The 25,258-nt window shown below is 49.1% G+C and overlaps 1 protein-coding gene across 1 annotated transcript in view; it reads right to left on the reverse strand.

Moving 5' to 3' along the window:
- The window catches only part of MMP11 (matrix metallopeptidase 11), a 175,881-nt gene extending 154,757 nt beyond the window's left edge, over positions 1–21,124 (reverse strand). The window contains exon 1 of the mRNA XM_069619922.1: positions 20,745–21,124. Within this exon, the coding sequence (XP_069476023.1) occupies positions 20,745–20,858 (114 nt within the window). The 5' untranslated portion in view covers positions 20,859–21,124. The remainder of the gene's footprint in view (positions 1–20,744) is intronic.
- Between the last annotated feature and the right edge of the window lie 4,134 nt (positions 21,125–25,258).

Raw genomic sequence — 25,258 nt, forward strand, 5'->3', positions numbered from 1 at the left:
TGCTGGAGCGGCAGTCATAGATTTACTGGATGCTGGAGCAGCATACCTAGAGCTGCTGTGTGCTGGAGAGGCAGTCAAAGATCTACTTATGCTGGAGAGGCAGTCATAGATCTACTGTATGCTGGGCTGGCAGTCATAGATTTACTGTATGCTGGAGCAGCAAACATAGATCTACTGTATGCTGGAGTGGCAGTCATAGATTTATTGTATGCTGGAGTGGCAAACATAGATCTACTATATGCTGGAGCGGCAGTCATGGATCTACTGTATGCTGGAGGGCAGTCATAGATCTACTGTATGCTGGAGCGGGAAACATAGATCTACTGTATGCTGGAGCAGCAGTCATAGATCTACTGTATGCTGGAGCGGCATCATAGATCTACTGTATGTTGAAGTGGCAGTCATAGATCTACTGTATGCTGGAGCGGCAGTCATAGATCTGCTGTATGCTGGAGCAGCAGTCATAGATCTACTGTATGCTGGAGCGGCATCATAGATCTGCTGTATGCTGGAGCAGCTGTCATAGATATACTGTATGCTGGAGCAGCAGTCAAAGATATATTGTATGCTGGAGCGGCAGTCATAGATCTACTGTATGCTGGAGTGGCAGTCATAGATCTGCTGTATGCTGGAGCAGCAGTCATAGATCTACTGTATGCTGGAGCGGCAGTCATAGATCTGCTGTATGCTGGAGCAGCAGTCATAGATATACTGTATGCTGGAGCGGCAGTCATAGATCTGCTGTATGCTGAAGCAGCAGTAATAGATCTACTGTATGGGGAATGGCAGTCATAGATCTACTGTAGGCTGGAGCGGCAGTCATAGATCTACTTTATGCAGGAGTGGCAGTCATAGATATGCTGTATGCTGGAGTGTCCGTTATAGATCTACAGTATCCTGGAGCGGCAGTCATAGATTTACTGTATTCTGGAGGGGCAGTCATAGATCTGCTGTATGCAGAGAGGCAGTCATAGATCTACTGTATGCTGGAACGGCATACATAGTTCTACTGTAGGCTGGAGCGGCAGTCATAGATCTACTTTATGCAGGAGCGGCAGTCATAGATCTGTTGTATGCTGGAGTGGCAGTCATAGATCTACTGTATGTTGTAGTGGCAGTCATAAATCTACTGTATGCTGGAGCGGCAGTCATAGATCTGCTGTATGCTGGAGCAGCAGTCATAGATCTACTGTATGCTGGAGCGGCATCATAGATCTGCTGTATGCTGGAGCAGCTGTCATAGATATACTGTATGCTGGAGCAGCAGTCATAGATATATTGTATGCTGGAGCGGCAGTCATAGATCTACTGTATGCTGGAGTGGCAGTCATAGATCTGCTGTATGCTGGAGCAGCAGTCATAGATCTACTGTATGCTGGAGCGGCAGTCATAGATCTGCTGTATGCTGGAGCAGCAGTCATAGATATACTGTATGCTGGAGCGGCAGTCATAGATCTGCTGTATGCTGAAGCAGCAGTAATAGATCTACTGTATGGGGAATGGCAGTCATAGATCTACTGTAGGCTGGAGCGGCAGTCATAGATCTACTTCATGCAGGAGTGGCAGTCATAGATATGCTGTATGCTGGAGTGTCAGTTATAGATCTACAGTATCCTGGAGCGGCAGTCATAGATTTACTGTATTCTGGAGGGGCAGTCATAGATCTGCTGTATGCAGAGAGGCAGTCATAGATCTACTGTATGCTGGAACGGCATACATAGTTCTACTGTAGGCTGGAGCGGCAGTCATAGATCTACTTTATGCTGCAGTGGCAGTCATGGATCTACTGTATGCTGGAGTGGCTGTCATAGATTTACTGTATGCTGGAGAGGCAGTCATAGATCTACTATATGCTGGAGCGGCAGTCATGGATCTACTGTATGCTGGAGTGGGAAACATAGATCTGCTGTGTGCTGGGCTTGCAGTCATAGATCTACTGTATGCTGGAGCAGCAAACCTAGATCTGCTATATGCTGGAGTGGCAGTCATAGATCTACTGTATGTTGTAGTGGCAGTCATAGATCTACTGTATGCTGGAGCAGCAGCCATAGATCTGCTGTATGATGGAGCGGCAGTCATAGATATACTGCATGCTGGAGCAGCAGTAATAGATATACTGCATGCTGGAGTGTCAGTCATAGTTATACTGCATGCTGGAGCGGCAGTCATAGATATACTGCATGCTGGAGCAGCAGTCATAGATATACTGCATGCTGGAGTTTCAGTCATAGATATACTGGATGTGGAGCAGCAGTCATAGATATACTGTATGCTGGAGCGGCAGTCATAGATCTGCTGTATGCTGGAGCAGCAGTCATAGATCTACTGTATGCTGGAACGGCAGTCATAGATCTACTGTAGGCTGGAGCGGCAGTCATAGATATACTTTATGCGGGAGTGGCAGTCATAGATATACTGTATGCTGGAGCGGCAGTTAAAGATATACTGTATGCTGGAGCGGTAGTCATAGATCTACTGTATGCTGGAGCAGCAGTCATAGATATACTTTATGCTGGAGTGGCAGTCATAGATCTGCTGTATGCTGGAGCAGCAGTCATAGATCTACTGTAGGCTGGAGCGGCAGTCATAGCCCTACTTTATGTGGGAGTGGCAGTCATAGATATGCTGTATGCTGGAGTGGCAAACATAGATCTGCTGTATGCTGGGCTGGCAGTCATAGATCTACTGTATGCTGGAGCGGCAGTCATAGATCTACTGTATGCTGGAGCGGCAGTCATAGATCTTTTGTAAGCTGGATTGGCAGTCATAGATTTACTCTATGCTGGAGTGGCAAACATAGATCTGCTGTATGCTGGAGGGGCAATCATAGATCTACTGTATGCTGGAGCAGCAGTCATAGATCTACTGTATGCTGGGCTGGCAGTCATACATCTACTGTATGCTGGAGTGGCAAACATAGATCTACTGTGTGCTGGAGTGGCAGTCATAGATCTACTGTATGCTGGAGCAGCAGTCATACATCTACTGTATGCTGGAGCAGCAGTCATAGATCTACTGTATGCTGGGCTGGCAGTCATAGATCTACTGTATGCTGGAGTGGCAAACATAGATCTACTGTGTGCTGGAGCGGCAGTCATACATCTACTGTATGCTGGAGTGGCAAATATAGATCTGCTTTATGCTGGATTGGCAGCCATAGATTTACTGGATGCTGGAGCAGCAAACCTAGATTTACTGTATGCTGGAGAGGCAGTCAGATATCTACTGTATGCTGGAGTGGCAAACATAGAGCTGCTGTATGCTGAATGGCAGTCATAGATCTACTGTATGCTGGAGCGGCAGTCATAGATCTACTGTATGCTGGAGTGGCTGTCATATATCTACTGTATGCTGAAGCAGCAGTCATAGATCTACTTTATGTGGGAGTGGCAGTCATAGATATGCTGTATGCTGGAGTGGCAGTTATAGATCTACAGTATGCTGGAGCGGCAAACAGATCTGCTGTCTGCTGGGCTGGCAGTCATAGATCTAATGTATGCTGGAGCGGCAGTCATCGATCTTTTGTAAGCTGGAGCGACAAACATAGGTCTACTGTGTGCTGGAGTGACAGTCATAGATCTACTGTATGCTGGAGGGGCAGTCATAGATCTACTGTATGCTGGAGTGGCAAACATAGATCTGCTGTATGCTGGAGCGGCAGTCATGGATCTACTGTATGCTGGAGCGGCAGTCATCGATCTTTTGTAAGCTGGAGCGGCAAACATGGATCTACTGTATGCTGGAGTGGCAAACATAGATCTACTGTATTCTGGAGCGGCAGTCATGGATCTACTGTATGCTGGAGGGGCAATCATAGATCTACTGTATGCTGGAGCGACAAACATAGATCTACTGTATGCTGGAGGGGCAATCATAGATCTACTGTATGCTGGAATGACAAACATAGATCTGCTGTATGCTGGGGTGGCAGTCATAGATCTACTGTATGCTGGAGCGGCAAACATAGATCTACTGTATGCTGGAGTGGCAGTCATGGATCTACTGTATGCTGGAGCGGGAAACAGATCTACTGTATGCTGGGCTGGCAGTCTTAGATTTACTTTATGCTGGAGCGGCAAACATAGATCTACTGTATGCTGGAGGGCAGTCATAGATCTACTGTATGCTGGGCTGGCAGTCGTAGATCTACTGTATGCTGGAGAAGCAAACTTAGATCTGCTATATGCTGGAGTGGCAGTCATAGATCTACTGTATGTTGTTGTGGCAGTCATAGATCTACTGTATGCTGGAGCGGCAGTCATAGATCTGCTGTATGCTGGAGCAGCAGTCATAGATCTACTGTATGCTGGAGCGGCAGTCATAGATCTGCTGTATGCTGGAGTGGCAGTCATAGATATACTGTATGCTGGAGCAGCAGTCATAGATCTACTGTATGCTGGAGCAGCAGTCATAGATATACTGTATGCTGGAGCGCCAGTCATAGATCTGCTGTATGCTGAAGCAGCAGTCATAGATCTACTTATGGGGAATGGCAGTCATAGATCTACTGTAGGCTGGAGCGGCAGTCATAGATCTACTTCATGCAGGAGCGGCAGTCATAGATATGCTGTATGCTGGAGTGGCAGTCATAGATTTACTGTATTCTGGAGAGGCAGTCATAGATCTGCTGTATGCAGAGAGGCAGTCATAGATCTACTGTATGCTGGAACGGCAGACATAGATCTATTGTAGGCTGGAGTGGCAGTCATAGATCTACTTTATGCGGGAGCGGCAGCCATAGATCTGCTGTATGCAGGAGTGGCAGTCATAGATCTACTGTATGCTGCGCTGGCAGTCATAGATTTACTCTATGCTGTAGTGGCAGTCATTTATCTACTGTATGCTGGAGTGTGAAACATAGATCTACTGTATGCTGGGCTGGCAGTCATAGGTTTAATGTATACTGGAGCAGCAGTCATAGATTTACTGTATGCTGGAATGGCAAACATAGATCTGCTGTATTCTGGGGCGGCAGTCATAGATTTACTGGATGCTGGAATGGCAAACCTAGATCTGCTGTATGCTGGAGAGGCAGTCATAGATTTATTGTATGCTGGGCTGGAAGTCATAGATTTACTGTATGCTGGAGAGGCAGTCATAAATTTACTGTATGCTGGAGCAGGAAAAATAGATCTACTGTATTCTGGAGCGGCAGTCATGGATCCACTGTATGTTGGAGTGGCAGTCATAGATCTACTGTATGCTGGAGCGGCAGTCATGGATCTACTGTCTGTTGGAGGGGCAGTCATAGATCTACTGTATGCTGGAGCAGGAAAAATAGATCTACTGTATGCTGGGTTGGCAGTCATAGATTTACTGTATGCTGGAGTGGCAAACATAAATCTACTGTATTCTGGAGTGGCAGTCATGGATCTACTGTATGCTGGAGGGCAGTCATAGATCTACTGTATGCTGGAGTGGGAAACAGATCTACTGTATGCTGCAACGGCAGTCATAGATCTACTGTATGCTGGAGTGGCAGTCATAGATCTACTGTATGTTGTAGTGGCAGTCATAGATCTGCTGTATGTTGGAGCAGCAGTCATAGATCTACTGTATGCTGGAGCGGCAGTCATAGATCTGCTGTATGCTGGATTGGCCGTCATAGATCTACTGTATGCTGGAGCGGCAGTCATAGATCCAATGTCTGCTGTGCTGGCCGTTATAGATCTATTGTATGCTGGAGCGGCAAACATGGATCTGCTTTATGCTGGGCTGGCAGTCATAGATCTACTGTATGCTGGAGAGGCAGTCATAGATCTTTTGTACGCTGGAGTGGCAGTCATAGATTTACTGTATGCTGGAGTGGCCGTCAAAGATCTACTGTATGCTGGAGAGGCAGTCATAGATCTTTTGTACGCTGGAGTGGCAAACATAGATCTGCTGTATGCTGGAGTGGCCGTCAAAGATCTACTGTATGCTGGAGCAGCAGTCATAGATCTACTATATGCTGGAGTGGCAAACATAGATCTACTGTGTGCTGGAGTGGCAGTCATAGATCCACTGTATGCTGGAGCGGCAGTCTTACATCTACTGTATGCTGGAGAGGCATTCATACATCTACTGTATGCTGGAGGGGCAGTCCCAGATCTATTGTAGGCTGGAGCGGCAGTCATAGATCTACTGTATGCTGGAGTGGCAGTCATAGATATACTGTAGGCTGGAGCGGCAGTCATAGATCTACTGTATGCTGGAGTGGCTGTCTGAGATCTACTGTATGCTGAAGCAGCAGTCATAGATCTACTGCATGCTGGGGCAGCAGTCATAAATCTACTCCTATGTTGAAGTGGCAGTCATAGATCTTCTTTATGCTGGAGCGGTAGTCATAGATCTACTGTATGCTGGAGTGGCAGTCATAGATCTACTGTATGCTGGAGTGGCAGTCATAGATCTACTGTATGCTGGAGCGGCAGTCATAGATCTACTGTATGCTGGAGTGGCAGTCATAGATCTACTGTATGCTGGAGCGGCAGTCATAGATCTACTGTATGCTGGAGTGGCTGTCTGAGATCTACTGTATGCTGAAGCAGCAGTCATAGATCTACTGTATGCTGGAGCGGCAGTCATAGATCTACTGTATGCTGGAGTGGCTGTCTGAGATCTACTGTATGCTGAAGCAGCAGTCATAGATCTACTGCATGCTGGGGCAGCAGTCATAAATCTACTCCTATGTTGAAGTGGCAGTCATAGATCTTCTTTATGCTGGAGCGGTAGTCATAGATCTACTGTATGCTGGAGCGGCAACCATAGGCCTACTTTATGCTGGAGTGGTAGTCATAGATTTACTGTATGCTGGAGTGGCAGTCATAGATCTACTGTATGCTGGAGCAGCAGTTATAGATCTACTCCTATGCTGGAGCGGCAACCATAGGCCTACTTTATGCTGGAGTGGCAGTCATAGATTTACCTTATGTTGGAGTGGCAGTCATAGATCTACTGTATGCTGGGCTGGTAGTCATAGATCTACTGTATGCTGGGCTGGCAGTCACAGATCTAATGTATGCTGGAGCGGCAGTCATAGATCTACTTTTTCCTGAAGCAGCAATCATAGATCTACTGTATGCTGGGCTGGCAGTCATAGATCTACTGTTTGCTGAAGCAGCAAACATAGATCTAATTGTCTGGCAGTCATAAATCAGTAGAACTATGATGCTGGACGGCAATCTTAGATCTGCTGCAGTTTGGACGGCCATCTTGGGTCTGCTGTTGGCTGGATGACATCAGTGTAAATGCATGAGAAGGTCCCAACTCCAAATGTGCATCAAAAGCAACAGTGCTAAACACCCCCACTCCCACAGCTGAACGGCGGGTGTCAGATTGGTGGAGGTCCCTAATAGTCCGTCTCACCATCCTCGCCTGCCTCCATCCCCATTGCAATATAGTAAACTGCATTTTAATGCCAACCTCCCCACAGCCTGGAGTGTTCCTGGCACACTACTGTATATTTCTGTGCCTCAGTCCACTTATGCTCCTTCCGCATTCTTCAAATACAGTCTGATCTTTTAAGCCGTTTCAATTCCCAGTACTGAGTATCTCTACACAAAGGGCCTCATTACGACCCAGGCGGTAAGTTACCGCCTGGGCCGTACCTTTACCGCCATGGCGTAAACTATGTTTACGCCATGGTGGTTGGCGGACTTACCGCCCCAATCCGAGGTTGGCGGGGCGGTAAGTCCCCATTAACCCATTTACCCTTCCCCATTCCCATTTTTGCCCCATAGGGCATAATGGGAGTGGGGAAGGCGTTAATTACGCCACCGTAAATTACGGTGGCGTAATTAACAACATGGTCCCTTAGCGCCATGGATTTTAACACCTGCTAAAAGCAGGTGTTAAATCCGCCATGGCGCTAAGGGACCTCGGAATCAGGCGGTAAGGGTCGGCGCTGTTTAAGCCGCCGTAAACCCCTTACCACCTGGGTCCTAATGAGGCCCAAAATGTGCAGCCATCTCCCCCACATGTTTGGACCCTCCGGACATTGCTGGCTACTTGACATTTGAACACCCCACCCCCTTCCCGCGGATGTCAGCAAAACTCTACATTTGTTTCTGAGTTTGTGGCTTGGTAAAGTGTTGTTCCTCATACAATTCCACACCGTTCCACCAACCTGCACCACATTTTGCATAGTTACCTGTCCTGACCCTCTGGACATTACCGGCTACATAACATTTGGCTACCCACCCCTTCCCACTGATTTCAGCACCTTCACACATGAGAGGGTTACGTGAAATTGGCGAAATATGAATGTGGCCTTAGAAGGACCGGTCCTCAACCCTAGAATACACGGTTTCTGGGACATTTGCATTGCAATGCACCGCACCGAACTGCACCACGCCAGGGTGAGCCAACAGGTGGTGAGGGGGCCCAGTAGGTCCCAGTATGCAGCAGCACAGCAACTCTCGCCTCCCCCCAACGTCTGCTCCAGCGTATGTCAGCCAGCCACGCATGCCCATTCCCAGTGCAGTTTACTTCAGAGTGCAAAGCACATCAAGCGAGAAGCGAATCGGAACAGCGACCTACAGGATTAGCGACATATAGGATCATTGGTTTTCAACAATTGATGAGAGTGTTCACATGTCTGTCCATCGAACCCATTTGGAGAACAGGTACTTTTTTCTAGTGCTGTATACAAATTCAAATCAAAAGCACAGCAGCACTATGTTCTGCCAGGTGTGTATATGGGCGGCCCAGCTTGCAGTGCTCAACCATGTACAATCTTGTGTACTCTTTACACAGGGCGTGATTTCTAATCAAACTGTATAGAAATGGGTTGCAAACGCTGAACAAGTTGCACGTCTGTGGCCAATGATACAATGAGTTGCAACAAAACATAATTTGCAACCAAATATCGTGTATTTAGTTGCCTCGTATAGCAATTACATTTCACCTTGGCATACTTTAAAGCAATTGTCCAGTTTTTTTTAGGGTAGAAGTCTGGCTTCGTGTTGATTGGTCACTGGGATTTTCTAATGAACCTGTGGGTTCGTCTTAGACGACACCCCTCTGAACAGCCCCTCCTGCAAGCACCCAAGCTTGCAGGACAGAACTGGTTAGCGAGCAACCGAGCAGGTAAAAGAAATATGGTGCTCTCCTCTAACCCAACTAATCTAGAATCTAACAAGCAGCGAATTAATTTACGTACATAACATTTAGGGAAATTGCATTTTTAATCCCACTCGAGCCATTGCTTTTGTACGATGTTTAAAAATCCATGCAGAGGATAGGAGTGTCCGCTGACTGAGGCCTCAGTTCAGGAGAGACTGCTGTGCCATGGCTGACTCCCATTAGGGGTGGAATGGGAACGAGGGTGCAGGGGGCAATTGCTCCCCAGGATGGCTGAGCTGTTGCTCCCAGGATCAAAGCTGAAACATGTAAAAATATTATTAAAAAAAGAATTGAAAAAGACAGAATCCTTCAGAATCTAGCCTGCCTCAAAGGTACCAAGTGCCACAGGACCTCCTCAGCTTCTATGTAGACGGGGCGAGGCACGCTTCTTGATTTTAGAAATGTTGCAGATGTGCCTGGGTGGCCCCCACACAATGCCCCCCACACCCCACTGAGTGAGGGAGTAAAAGAGATAAGAGCCTAACCTGCAGGTTTATGTTCAGTTCTGTGACCCTGGATAGTAATGTTGGCACCATTGTGCCCATCCACCATTGGTCTGTTACAATCCTCATCAGCTTATCACGACTCCTACTTGCCAATGAAGTAAGGGTATATATCTCATTACTTTTTTAATTTTTTTATTAAGAAGTTGTTTTTATCAAGAAATACATTACAAATTCTTTAAAACATGAAAATTATTTCGAGATGAAATAAAAATGAAATACAATGTACATACACATCGGGTTACAAAAGCAGTAAAAAAAACTTGAGTAAAGAATAATTCAAACATCCATAAGATAATATAAAAGAAAACATTATTCAACATCATAAATAAAGAGAGACATTTACAACAACAATAAACAATAAGCAGAGGGCAGAAGCCCTTAATTGTAAATGTGTTAACATGCTCACAGTTTGCTGTGGTTTGGGCTTATGACTAGGAGTTTCAAACTGTAGAGATAATTCAAAATTGCATATCTAATCAGTTGTAAGTTAGAATGAAACAGCAGTTCCCATAATTTTTCAGTGGTTGTTATGACATAATTTTGTAATAAAGTTTTAAAATGCAAGATTCTCCGCATAAGTAATGAAGGGCATTCTGTACAAAGATGTTTCATGGATTCAATGGCTGATTTGCAAAATCTACATGGAAGCTCAGCAATCGTTATTATTTTACGCTTATACAATATTTCATGCGTTGGCCAGATATTCAAACGAAAGCGCAGGAAATCATTTCGCAATCGAGAATCAGGGAAAATCATCAGGTATTTTTCGATAGTGCCATAACGTTTCATATTAAAGGGATTGTCGGTGAATGAGCGGTATTGATTACACGCACTTCTAGTTTGTATATCTCATTACAGCGCGTCCTCAGTTCCATTCAGTAGGAATTCTTCCCCTATGTTCTGGGGAATGTCTTGATAATTAGTGAGTTTATTACAGAAAGAGTTTATTAGCGCCCAGGAATGTCACTATTTGGTGGTTATGGAAATAGCTCTTTGATTGTTTGTGGTATTCACCTTTGGGCACAGCTGAATAACACACAGAAAGGTGTATTAATCAGATATTAATTATTAGTAGACTACAAACAACGAGATTAATTCAGAGATGGCTTTAATGAAATATTGCTGAAGAAACTTACCAGTTCCACCAGTGCTATTTCTAAAAACCCACCCAATTCATAGTTAACCACTGGAAGAGGTGGTAACTCCAGGATACCTCCAGAGGTATTTCAGAAATACCCCCTCCACCCTGTGGTGACATAAATAGGTGTTCTTTTTTAAATAAATGTACAAATGTTTTCTCCTTCTTTGTGAATTCCTGGATGCCATTCTTAGGTGCATGAGTGATTTCTGACTCATGTCTGGGTGTCATTCTTTGGTGCATGAGTGGCTTCTGACCCATGTATGGATGTAATTCTTTGGCGCACAAATGATTTCTGACCCGTTCCTGTGTGCCGTTCTTGGGTGAATGAGTGACTTCTGACCCATGTGTTGGTGCCATTCTTGGGTGCACGAGTGGGTTCTTACCTGTGCCTGGGCACCATTCCTGGGTGCAAAATTGTCTTCTGGCCAAGGAATGGGTGCCATTCTGAGTGCATGAGTGACTACTGACACATGACTGAATGCCATACTTGGGTGCAGGAGACACTTCTGCTGACCGATGTCTGGGTGCCATTCTTGGGTGTAGTACAGACTTCTGACCCATGCTTGGGTACCATTCTTGGTTTTAGTACAGACTTCTGACCCATGCCTGGGTACCATTCTTAGATGCATGAGTGACTCCTGACCCATGCCTGTGTGCCATTCATAGGTGCATGAGTGACTTCTGACTGATGTCCGGGCACCATTCTTGGGTGCACGTGTGAATTCTGACCAATGCCCGAGTGCCACTCTTGGGTGCACGAGCCACTTCTGACCAATAACTGAGCGTCATTCTTGGGTGCAGGAGAGACTTCTGACCTATGCCTGGGTACCATTCTTGGGTGCAGGAGTGACTTCTGACCTATGCCTGGATGACATTCTTGGGTGCAGGAGTGACTTCTGACCCATGCCTGGATGACATTATTGGGTGCAGGAGTGACTTCTGACCCATGCCTGGATGTCATTCTTGGGTGCACGAGTGACTTCTGACCAATGCCCGAGTGCCACTCTTGGGTGCACGAGCCACTTCTGACCAATAACTGATCGTCATTCTTGGGTGCAGGAGAGACTTCTGACCTATGCCTGGGTACCATTCTTGGGTGCAGGAGTGACTTCTGACCTATGCCTGGGTACCATTCTTGGATGCATGAGTGACTTCTGACCCATGTCTGGATGTCATTCTTGGGTGCAGGAGTGACTTCTGACCCATGCCTGGATGACATTCTTGGGTGCAGGAGTGACTTCTGACCTATGCCTGGATGACATTCTTGGATGCATGAGTGACTTCTGACCCATGCCTGGATGACATTCTTGGCTGCAGGAGTGACTTCTGACCTATGCCTGGATGACATTCTTGGATGCAGGAGTGACTTCTGACCCATGCCTGGATGACATTCTTGGGTGCAGGAGTGACTTCTGACCTATGCCTGGATGACATTCTTGGATGCATGAGTGACTTCTGACCCATGCCTGGATGACATTCTTGGCTGCAGGAGTGACTTCTGACCTATGCCTGGATGACATTCTTGGGTGCAGGAGTGACTTCTGACCCATGCCTGGATGACATTCTTGGGTGCAGGAGTGACTTCTGACCTATGCCTGGATGACATTCTTGGATGCATGAGTGACTTCTGACCCATGCCTGGATGACATTCTTGGCTGCAGGAGTGACTTCTGACCCATGCCTGGATGACATTCTTGGGTGCAGGTGTGGCTTCTGACCCCTCTGTGGGTACCATTCTTGGGTTCATAGGTGACATCTGACCCATACATAAGGGCATTTTGGGGTTCTCAAGACTCATGTGACTCCTAGTCCATGTCTGTAGACCACACTAAGCTCACAGTGACCTTCAACTCATTTCTTCCTGGCAGCAGGCGTGACCTTGAACCCATGCCTAAACACCTGGCCAGCAGCAGGTGTGACCTCGAACCCATGCCTAAACACCAGGCCGGCAGCAGGCGTGACCTCGAACCCATGCCTAAACACCAGGCCAGCAGCAGGCGTGACCTCAAACCTATGCCTAAACACCAGGCCGGCAGCAGGCGTGACCTCAAACCTATGCCTAAACACCAAGCCGGCAGCAGGCATGACCTCGAACCCATGCCTAAACACCAGACCGGCAGCAGGCGTGACCTCAAACCTATGCCTAAACACCAGGCCGGCAGCAGGCGTGACCTTGAACCCATGTCTAAACACCAGGCCGGCTGCAGGTGTGACATCAAACCTATGCCTAAACACCAGGCCGGCAGCAGGCGTGACCTCAAACCCATGTCTAAACACCAGGCCCGCAGCGGGCGTTACCTCGAACCCATTTCTAAACACCAGGCCGGCAGCAGGCGTGACCTCGAACCCATGTCTAAACACCAGGCCGGCAGCAGGCTTGACCTCAAACCCATGACTAAACACTAGTCAGAGGGCCTGAGTGATCGCTGACCTATGACTGAACAGCCATATCCCAGATGGCTCAAAGTACCATAAACAACAGGCCTTCCATCAAATCCATTCTAGGAGTTGCAGTTTGGGTAGTTTCAACGCAATCAAATGGATTAAATTACAACAATTCGGTGTCGCCGGTGACCTGGTGTCATCTAGTAACCTGACTCTTGCATGCAGTGCTGTGCAGCTGTGTCCTGTGACCCAAGGTAAGGTTTCTACCTGGATGCAGTAGTGACCTCCTGCGACACATAATCATCACTCTGACCTCAACAGTGACCGCTGACCTCACCCTAGCTGCAGTAGTCACACGTGACCCAAAACTATACAGCACCCGGCTGCAGCTGTTACATCTGGCCCATGGCTATTGGGCTTCAGTAGTGAACTGTGATAAATTTACCATCAGGGTCACCATGTCCCAGTCACAGGCTTTCAGTTCTCCCTCGATTGCATTCTGGGAAATGTAGTCATAAAGCTGTCCAATTAAAACGAAATGCGATAAAGTCAAACGAAAATATGAGAAAAGACCAGGACTGGGAAAGGGTGGCAAATGCAACCTTGAGTCATTGGGTATACCTTGCTTGTGCCCAGTTGTTAATCTGTGGCGGTGTCTGCCAGGGTTTAGGCCGACACTTATTGTCTCAGATTCACTTTAATTATGAAGTGGTGGTAGACAGTGCACCCATCAACCTCAATGAGCAGGTGGGAGCTGTAGTGTGACCCCAAATATATCGGCACTGTGGGGAGCGGCTGTGGGTGGCGGCAGCAGTGCCCTGTGCCTACATCTAACCATGGATGCAGTAGTGACCTGTGACCCAAATGTAGATGCCATCTTTACTGAAAGTGTGGCTTTAACTGATGGCTAAACATGGCCAAGGCTTGTTGCTGTTGGATGTGTCTTAACAGCAATAAAACAGAGCTAATGGTCTTCGGACCCACTCAGGCGCGCGCCAAACTCTCCGCCGACTATCAGGCATTTCAAATCAATGAATCCTGTATTGAAGTATTGGGTAAGGTCAAAACACTCGGTATGACCCTGGAAGCATCTCTTAACGCAGATACTCAAGCCATGTATGTTAGTAAAAATTGTAATTACTACATTAGACTTCTTAAAGCAATCAGACCCCTACTTAATGAAGAGAATTGCGCCATTATTGCTAGAGCCACCATTTTATTGCGTCTAGATTATGTAAATGCACTCCTTGCAGTTGCTAGCAAGCAAAGCATGCACAATTTCCAACTGATCCAAAATAATGCGATCAGGGTAATTAAACAAGAATCAAGGAAAGATCATGTCAGTGAAGCCAGACGTGACCTCCACTGGTTGAAAATGGAGGACCACGTACAATTCAAATCTTAATGCCTAACACATACGTGTCTATATGGCAAAGCACCCACATATCTAAAGGCTAAACTCACACCCTACAATCCCACCAGGACATTAAGATCAGAAGCTAAGGGCTTGATAACAACACTGAAACATCAAAAAGAACTCGGACTGAGGAGAGCCTTTCCAAACCGCGCAGCAGCGAACTGGAACAAACTACCGACCTGTCTCAGGCTGGAAACAAACCTCTACTCTTTTCGCAAAAAACTTAAAACTATGCTCTTTAAATAAGCACTGGTAATATTCCGGACCACCGCTTGTCCCCAATCCCTCTGCAATTTTCACGTCCTGTTGCTTGTTTTGTCATTTTTCGTCTGTCTTTGTCTCTACATATGTGCCCCTGCTTGTGAGAGGTCAGAGGTCGGCGCTATACAAATAAACAAATAAATAAAATAAAAAGTAGTGACCAGAAGCCGGTTAATGTCACGCTGCACCAAGGAATGACACACCACCCATTGTTGGTTGACCTCAGTTGGATTGCAGAAGGGGTGGGATAATATGAGGTCATACGTGCTCTGAATGTGGGCCCTTTTTTGACATATCTTGCTAGTTTTACTTTACTTGGAAACAACGAGCTCGATGCTTTTATAGCGCACGGCCCCTTTAAGGAAATAGAAAGGGAACACACCTTGCACAAAACAGCAATTAGCAAACCCTAACATTGCCTCCCCGCCCCCATCCGCCTGCACAGAGATGGGAAGCACGTTCGGCCGAGGCATCCTGACGCGCAGAGAGCCAGGCTACGGGTTTGCCGGGGACTGCGTAATCCACAGGACAGGCGCTGACAGCACAGAAAGGGCTGCAAAACAAACAGGAGAGCGGCCCGCTGGCACGCCCCTGAAGAGAGAACAAAGCGGGGGCGAAACACGCGTGGATGGGCACTGTCAAAACTGGCCAGGGGGGATCTGCTGTGAAGGCCCGGGCGTTGGGTGAGGGGGGCGTGTAGCCCGAAAACGATCATGTGGCGAGGGAAACTCAAAGGAATGCACACACTTTCCGGTGCTAGCACCACGTGGGGCAGAAAAAGACATGCACCCTGCATAAGCGGTACTGTGAAGTGGAGGAGCACAAAGACAGGAAAGTGGGGCGCATGTGTGAACGAGAGGACAACAACACACACATCATGTGTGCAGAGAAAAACAGCACAGAGAGAGCTTGTGTGAAGGACAGCACACACAAAGCATGTGCATGACAGTACAGGTCGCGTGCCGACGGAAGAAGCACAGAGATGGGCTGCGTGAAGAGGAAACATCACACACAAAGCACGCGGCACGGAGTTCATGAGTGTAGAAGACGACCGCACACTGAGATCATGCGGGAATGGAAAGGGACAGGACGCATGGACATTGTACATTAGAGGGCAGCACACACAGGTCATGCGTGTAGAACAGCCCACAAGTGTGCAAAAATCGGACAGCACACACAGGGAATGTGTGGAGGAACAACAGCACACAGAAGCTAAAGGGGGGGTGAGAGGGGTGACAACACAGCAGGTTATGTGTAAAGAATCTGTCAGCAGCACACAGAGGCTAAGAGTGAAGCCGGGCACAAAACACACAGACAGGCCCCGGTGTCTGGTGATACTCCCTTGCTCCCTCCACGTCGCATCATCCTGGCACCGGCACAGCACACACTTTGGACAACACACAATCACCGCACCACCTTGATGTCAATAAGCGAATTCCCTTGATAATTAATGAGCGATCCTTTGGGCCGCTGAAGCCTGCCTGGTTACTGCGCGTGCACCACAGCAGAGACGGCCATGGCCGCGAGGACCAGAGCGCACAGAGCAGGCACTGTAGCAGGCGCGTCTGACCTCGAGGCGCGGTGTGTAGGGCGGGATGGTGCGCGTGGGTGCGAGGCTAAGCCAGGCTGGTGCCAGTACAGCTGAGATCACAGGACCAAGGCACTAGACGACCTGTACAGCGCCTGGAATAGGAGATGGGGCGATTTACCCAGATTCAAGTGGCAAAGCCAAGATTAGATCTCAGACCCCCAGGTTACAAGGTCCACAGGGCCCGGATTGGGGCACATCTCCCTCCGACATCGTTCAATATGCGAGAAAGCCATGCCGGGACAGAGAGAGCCAAAGAGGGACAGAAGGATGGGGGACGGGGGCAGTGGGAGGGGGCACCATAGATAGTCCTCCAATGAAAGGCGATAGATTGGCAGAAGAGACTGTCACTTGAGTTGGTTTTTCCAGCGGTATCTGCACCCATATCACTTGTCCAGGTGACTGTACCACAGGCTGGGTGTCTTTACCTCAAACTGCTTTATAAAGAGTTATCTGCACCCAGCTCACCTGCCCAGGCGGCTGTACTACAGGCTAGGTGTCTGTACCTTCAGCTGCTTTATAAAGAGTTATCTGCATCCGGCGCACATTCCCAGAAGTCCGTACTACAGGCTGGGTGTCGGTACCTTCAGCTGCTTTATAAAGAGTTATCTGCACCCAGCTCACATGCCCAGGCGGCTGTACTACAGGCTGGGTGTCTGTACCTCCAGCTGCTTTATAAAGAGTTATCTGCACCCAGCTCACATGCCCAGGCGGCTGTACTACAGGCTGGGTGTCTGTACCTTCGGCTGCTTCATAAAGAGTTATCTGCATCCAGCTCACATTCCCAGGCGGCTGTACTACAGGCTGGGTGTCTGTACCTTCGGCTGCTTCATAAAGAGTTATCTGCATCCAGCTCACATTCCCAGGCGGCTGTACTACAGGCTGGGTGTCTGTACCTTCAGCTGCTTCATAAAGAGTTATCTGCATCCAGTTCACATTCCCAGACGTAGGTACTACAGGCTGGGTGTCTGTACCTTCAGCTGCTTTATAAAGAGTTATCTGCATCCAGCTCACATTCCCAGACGTCTGTACTACAGGCTGGGTGTCTGTACCCTAAATTGCTTTAAAGAGCGGTATCTGCAACCAGTTTACAAGTCCAGGGGTCCTGACTACAGGGTAGGTTGACTGTGTGGGGCGAGCTGGTATGCTCACAGATGGCTTCACTCATCTGACATGTCCCAGTGTCTTTACTTCAGGCTAGATGTCTGTAACTTGAGTTGGTTTATACAGAGGTATCCGCACCCATGTGTCCACCTGTTTGTGCAGCTTGAGTTGCTTTTACAGGGGTATTTGCACTCAGGCCACATGTCCAGGTGTCTGTACTACAGGCTGGGATGCCTGTGCCCGATGAGCTGATATAAACACGTGTCTTCACTCAGCTGATTTGCCATTTGTCATATGCATAATGTGTCTGAACTCAGATCATGTGTCTTGTGGGACGCGTCTGATGCCAGCCGCTATATAGAAATAGCTTTCTGCACACAGCTTCCGTGCCCACGCGGCTGCATTACAGATTGCGTGCTCATGTAACACTGAGGTGTCTGCACACTACTCACATATCCAGGTGTCTGCACCACACATCGGGTGATTGTGAAAGTTGAGCTTCTATGCACCAGGGTGTCTTCACACAGCACCCATGCCCACATGAGATGTGTGTGCTATAGGCTGGGTGGCTGTGTAATGCGAGCTGTTATATACATTGAGGTGTCTGCACACGTCTTAAATTCCCAGGTGATTGTACTACAGACTGCATTCCTGTGTAAGGCGAGCTGCTATGCACTGAGGTGGCTGCACACAGTTTCCATGCTCAGGTGCCTGCACCGCAGACTTCGTGGCTGTGTTATGTGAGCTGCTATGCATCGAGGTGGCTGCACAGTTTCCATGCTCAGGTGCCTGCACCGCAGACTTCGTGGCTGTGTACTGTGAGCTGCTATGCATAGAGGTGGCTGCACACAGGTTCCATGCTCAGGTGCCTGCACCGCAGACTTCGTGGCTGTGTAATGTGAGCTGCTATGCACTGAGGTGGCTGCACACAGTTTCCATGTTCAGGTGCCTGCACTATAGACGGCATGGCTGTGTAATGTGATCTGCTATGCATCAAGGTGTCTGTGCCTAGCTTTCATGCCAAGGTGCCTGCACTACAGGCTGCACGGCTGTGTAATGTGATCTGCTATGCACCGAGGTGTCTGCGCCTAGCTTTGATGCCCAGGTGCCTGCACTACAGGCTGTATGGCTGTGTAATGTGAGCTGCTTTGTATTGAGGTGTCTGCACACTGCTTCCATGCTCAGGTGCATGCACTACAGGCAGCATGGCTGTGTAATGCAAGCTTCTATACACCGAGGTGCCTGCACACTGCTTCTATGCTCAGGTACCTGAACTGCAGACTGCATGCCTGTGTAATGCGAGCTGCTATGCACTGAGGTGGCTGCACACAGTAGTTTCCATGTTCGGGTGCCTGCACTATAGATGGCATGGCTGTGTAATGTGTGCTTCTCTGCAATGAGCTGGCGGCATATAGCTTCCATGCTGAGGTGCATGCCCCACAGACTTTGTGGCTGTGTAATATGAGCTGCTATGCATAGAGATGTCTGCACACTGCTTCCATGCTCAGGTGCCTGTACTACAGGCAGCATGGCTATGTAATGCAAGGTGTTATAAAATGAGGTGCCTGCACACTGCTTCCATGCTCAGGTGCCTGAAGTACAGGCTGCAGGGCTGTGTAATGCGAGCTGCTATACACAGAGGTGTCAGCGTACATCTGTCATGCTGAGGTGATTGCATTATGGGCTGCATGGCTTTGTAATGTGAGCGCTATGCACCGAGGTGTCTGTGCATAGATTTCATGCCCAGGTGCCCGCACTACAGGCTGCATTTCTGTGTAATGTGAGCTGCTATGCACCAAGGTGTCTGCACACTGTTTTCATGCTCAGGTGCTTGTACTACAGGCTGCATGGCTGTGTAATGTGCGCTGCTATGCACTGAGGTGTCTGCACATAGATTCCATGCCCAGGTGCCTGCACTACAGTCTGCATGGCTGTGTAATGTGTGCTGCTATGCACCGAGGTGTCAGCACATCGCTTTAATGCCCAGGTGCCTGCACTACAGGGTGCATGGCTGTGTAAAGGGAGCTGCTATGCACCGAGCCGTCAGCACACAACTTTCATGCCAAGATGCCTGCACTACAGGCTGCATGGCTGTGTAAAGGGGGCTGCTATGCACCGAGCCGTCAGCACACAGCGTTCATGACCAGGTACCTGCGCTACAGGCTGCATGGCTGTATAATGTGATCTGCTATACACTGAGGTGTCTGCGCCTAGATTTCATGCCCAGGAGCCTGCACTACAGGCTGCATGGCTGTGTAATGTGAGCTGCTATACACCGAGGTGTCTGCTCACTGTTTTCATGCTCAGGTGCTTATACTAAAGGCTGCATGGCTGTGTAATTTGAGCTGCTATGTACCGAGGTATTAGCACATAGCTTTCATGTCCAGGTGCCAGCACTACAGGCTGCATGGCTGTGTAATGTGAGTTGCTATGCATCGAGCTGCTCTGCACATCGTTTTCATGCCCAGGTGCCTGCCCTACAGGCTGAATGGCTGTGTAATGTGAGCTGCTCTGCACACAGCGTTCATGCCCAGGTGCCTGCACTGCAGGCTGCATGGCTGTGTAACGTGAGCTGCTATACACCGAGGTGTCAGCACATAGCTTTCACGCCCAGGTGCCTGCACTACAGGCTGCATGGGGTGTTGTGTAACGTGAGCTGCTATAAGCCGAGGTGTCTGCACAGAACGTTCATGCCCAGGTGCCAGCACTACAGGCTGCATGGCTGTGTAATGTGAGCTGCTATGTACCGAGGTGTCAGCACATAGCTTTCACGCCCAGGTGCCTGCACTACAGGCTGCATGGCTGTGTAACGTGAGCTGCTCTGCACACCGCGTTCATGTCCAGGTGCCCGCACTACAGGCTGCATGGCTGTGTAATGTGAGCTGCTCTGCACACAGCGTTCATGCCCAGGTGCCCGCACTACAAACAGCATGGCTGTGTAATGTGAGCTGCTCTGCACACCGCGTTCATGCCCAGGTGTCCGCACTACATGCTGCATGGCTGTGTAATGTGAGCTGCACTCCTTTTGTAGGGTGAAGTTTAGACTTGCTTTCCTGACGACTGAACACAGTTTGCTAGACTGGACCCGCACTGTTAACCCTTTCTTGCTCCGATACACTGTGCACGAATGAAGGACATTTAAGGTTGCTCGGCACGGAAGAGAAACAGAAAACAGCTCCCAGAGTTTAACAGAGCAAAAGTAGAACATGCGCCAGGACGAGGCGCCCCTTTACTCACCAGCGACTTGTGCCGGGGGTGTCCCTTGGACGCCGGAAGCGCCCGAGCCCCCAGAATAAAGTGCAGCGCGAGGGCTGCAAGGGCTGCAGCTGCTGGCAGGAGGGTGGGGGGCATCCCGCTGGCTGTGGGGGTCCAGGAGCACAGTCTGGCGAGGCTGCGGCGCTGGAGTGTGTGTCCAGGAGTTGGAGCAGCTGCTCTGACGGGAGCTGGACAGACGTGTCCCTGCGGGCCTTTTTATACCGCCTCCTGCCTTTTGTTCTCACTCTGGGAATTACGGTTGCATGGGCTTACATGACACATTTTAGGAAAGTCACGTGACTGGTGGTTGGGGAGGGGAGGGCAGGGAGCAATAGGGGTGGTGAGGGAAGGAGGGAGGCAGGCCTGGAGCAGTACTGGTGAGAGAGAGGGCTCCTATCATCCCTGCTGTGTTAACTGTTTCCCGGCAGAAACACCTCTCTCGCAGAGCCCTCTCATAGCCTTCCAACCCCCAACAGCTCCCCTCCAATGGCCAGTATACGATAGGGGGCCTTGAGAAGGCTCCCTGTCCCGTAGGAGTGCCCCTCCCGCCCCCCTTTGTGATCACGGAGGTTCAAGGGGAGGCCGTGGGAGAGAAATGCCACTCGGGCACAGCTCTGTGCCAACTCTCCCAAACATTCACGGTCGCAAGGCTGCGGATAGAAAGTCGTGCCAGAGGCGAGGAGAGGAAGCAGCGACGGGGCTCGTCGCCCGGGAGATGCAAATAAATATCCGCGGACTCGTCTTCCCGAAAAGCGCCTATTTTATTATTAGGATCTGCCCGACGTGCAGCAGCGCCCGTGGGAGCTTACAAGGGCACAGTGATACTCGAGGCCGTGCATGCCAGGCTCTTCGCCACCGTGACACAGCAGCCCAGAAGGGCTGTGTATGCGTCTAGTATCTACATTTATATAAAGCAGTCAGCAGCCGAGGGCCTTTTCTTGGCGCTTTGTTTCTTAAGCTCTGTTGTGCCAAGCAGGCGTCAATAGCACACATCAACATGGAACAGTTGAATTCTTCTTAATGCAACTCGCCGTAAACAAAGCAGTTAATATGTCCCTTACTGGGACGTCACACAGCACTTGTTACTATAAGCACCCAACTCCACTGCACCATTACAGACCAGCAGTTCACTACTCGACGCTAGCCGGGCGTTAACGCCCATTATAGTCCGGCACACTCTGCACTATTGCCTTCAGCATCATGAGATAATGTTCACAGTGCTTAGGGCCCTTTTGTGTGTGTGTGTGTGTGTGTGGGGGGGGGGGGTTGGGAGTGGGGGGCAGGTTGAACAGAGGAGGTTAGCACATTTTTTCGCAAAAAACTCCTGCAAGTAATATTGTAAAGTGCGAATGGTGGCCAGGGCTGCAGGAACAGCCCCTCCTCCATTTCCATGGTGGTTCGAGGGTGACAATGGAGGGTGCACACTTTTTTGTTCTAACATACACAAATTACAAGTAAGATGTCTGCCATGGAAATGACAGCCATTGGATTCCTGAGAAGCTCCTCTTCCATTTTCATGGCAGTCAAGGAAGAGGGCAGAGTGTGGGTGAAAGGCAGGATCGGAGGCAGGTACATTAACAACACACATTGGCAATGACAACAGTTTGGGCTTTTGTTTAGGCATGGCAAATTCACTTGTAAGGAACTGCCAATGTAATGCATACTTATACACAAGCCCAAACTGTTGGCTTTGCCAATGCTTGTTTTTAACAGGACTTCAGTGAAGGACACACATAGTGCTTATAAATCAAGTGGCTGAATATAGACCTGGTTAAGACATTTGTATTACACCAGTAGCTTGTTTTCAGCTTCAATTAAGTCATTAACTCTCAGAAGATTGCTTTGAAAAAACAATGGCAGGCATTTCGAGTGCAAAGTTTGATGGTAAGGCGTGATTCAAGCAAGCTCAGAAAGTTCCCATGAGGAGGGGTTTTGGGAGGGGAGGGGCAGGAACTGGATGGGAATGGCCGTACGGATTAACATGGCCATGGGCAGTCAATGGGTGGGCAATTAGCAAAACAACACAAGCACCACATAATAGATCAAACAAAAAATGTTTGTAGGTGGTGGGTGACTGGGCAGGGTTGGGAGAGGCTCTGAGGGAGGCAAAGGAGAGAGCCGAAGCAGCTCGGAAGGCAGACATGCATACTTAGGAAATCCCTGCAATTTGTGCGTCGGAGCCTTTCTACCTTCGTAATTGAGATGGGCCCTCCACACCTTGGGCCCCCTGCGACTTAGACATAGCAAGCTCAGTAGCTTTTTGTAAGTGTTAGTTTTAAGGGTTTGGCTTCCCTGCAGGCTGCCTGACTTTATTCTGCTGTTCAGAGGCCAATTAACTTACCCCAAAATCTTGTAGCCACTCACTCCCTAAACTCCTTTGCTTTAGATAGGGGTTTGCCAAAGAATGTAGCCCCAAAGTGGGGCTGGTGGCATGCACGCATTCCCTAAGGAGGGACCCCTCCAAAAGGCGTTCACTGATCACAGACATGTGATTGATCATGTCAGCTCGTTGACTTGGGAGAGCGAATAGGATTGGTCGAATAATAAAGTTGAAAGTGTGGCTCGTGTTATGCAAGCTTATTGATAAAACTAGATACCTTGGCCATTGGAATTTCAAATTGGCAGCATATTCTCTACTACACTAAATAAATGCATTTGTACATGTTTTTAGCATGTGCAGGCAGGTTTTCGCACCTGTAGGCAAGGGTGCCTGGCCTCTTAGCCTTTTTAAATGGACCACCACATATCTTCTCTCGGCCCTGCATGTGTTCTTACTGCACCCACTGTTACATCACTCAAAAGGAGTTTATTTGTATCTGTACTTCCGCCCATTGTGACATCACAAAGCAGTAAACATGGATAACGAAGAAGTTAATATGGCGTTAAGCACCCGTTCCAAGGGGTTATCGGGTGGTAACGGCCTGGCAGCCCGAGTTAAAGGCCCGAGCGAAGCGAGTGTGTTTATCGAGGGCCCTTCTTCCCTTTCTATGGCAGCCTCACACATTAAGAAGACGCAGAGGAAGCAGCAGTGGCGAGTTAAAGGCCCGAGCGAAGTGAGTGTGTTTATCGAGGGCCCTTCTTCCTTTCCATGGCGGCCTCACGCATGAAGAAGATGAAGAGGAAGCAGCAGTGTTTAGTTAAAGGCCCGAGCGAAGTGAGTGTGTTTATCGAGGGCCTTTCTTCCCTTTCCATGGCGGCCTCACCCATAAAGAAGAGGAAGAGGAAGCGGCGGTGGCGAGTTAAAGGCCAGAGCGAAACAAGTGTGTTTATCGAGGGCCCTTCTTCCCTTTCCATGGCAGCCTGACCCATGAAGAAGACGTAGAGGAAGCAGGAGTGGCGAGTTAAAGGCCAGAGCGAAGTGAGTGTGTTTATCGAGGGCACTTCTTCCCTTTCCATGGAGGCCTCACGCATGAAGAAGACGAAGAGGAAGCAGCGGTGTTGAGTTAAAGGCCCGAGCGAAGTGAGTGTGTTTATCGAGGGCCCTTCTTCCCTTTCCATGGCAGCCTCACCCATGAAGAAGACGAAGAGGAAGCAGCGGTGTTGAGTTAAAGGCCCGAGCGAAGTGAGTCGGTTTATCGAGGGCCTTTCTTCCCTTTCCATGGCGGCCTCACCCATGAAGAAGAGGAAGAGGAAGCAGCGGTGGCGAGTTAAAGGCCCGAGCGAAGTGAGTCGGTTTATCGAGGGCCTTTCTTCCCTTTCCATGGCGGCCTCACCCATGAAGAAGAGGAAGAGGAAGCAGCGGTGGCGAGTTAAAGGCCCGAGCGAAACAAGTGTGTTTATCGAGGGCCCTTCTTCCCTTTCCATGGCTGCCTCATGCATGAAGAAGACGAAGAGGAAGCAGCGGTGTTGAGTTAAAGGCCCGAGCAAAGTGAGTCGGTTTATCGAGGGCCTTTCTTCCCTTTCCATGTCGGCCTCACCCATGAAGAAGAGGAAGAGGAAGCAGCGGTGGCGAGTTAAAGGCCCGAGCGAAACAAGTGTGTTTATCGAGGGCCCTTCTTCCCTATCCATGGCTGCCTCATGCATGAAGAAGACGAAGAGGAAGCAGCGGTGGCGAGTGCTGCCGCCACAATGAGGCTAGTTGGGAGGGGGATTAGTTAAAAAGGGTTCCAGGGGTTGGAGGAAGATGGCTGGCGGGGGAAGCGGCCATCAGGTGGCTGGCGGGGGAAGCGGCCATCAGGTGGCTTGGAACGCCGGCTAACATTGGGAGATTCAGTCACCGTTCCTAACCTCCTGATTGGCTCGCTCCCCCGCTCTGGGTGCTATTGAGTGGACAGCTGGATTTAGTGCAGGGCACCCCTCTGCACCTGCACATTGCCCTGAATCTCCCAGTTTGAAAACCACCACACTGTATGCTGTAGGACCATGGTTGGCCCATATGAACACCAGGCGATCTAGTGTAACCTGGTGATGCAATGGACTGCAAAGTGCACAGATGTCAGCTTTGACATCTGTGCAGAGCCTGCCGACACAGGTTCGAATCCCGGCAGGGCCAAACT

The sequence above is a fragment of the Ambystoma mexicanum genome, chromosome 10 (assembly GCF_040938575.1).
Source record: "Ambystoma mexicanum isolate Mex_15411 chromosome 10, UKY_AmexF1_1, whole genome shotgun sequence".
NCBI lineage: Eukaryota > Metazoa > Chordata > Amphibia > Caudata > Ambystomatidae > Ambystoma > Ambystoma mexicanum.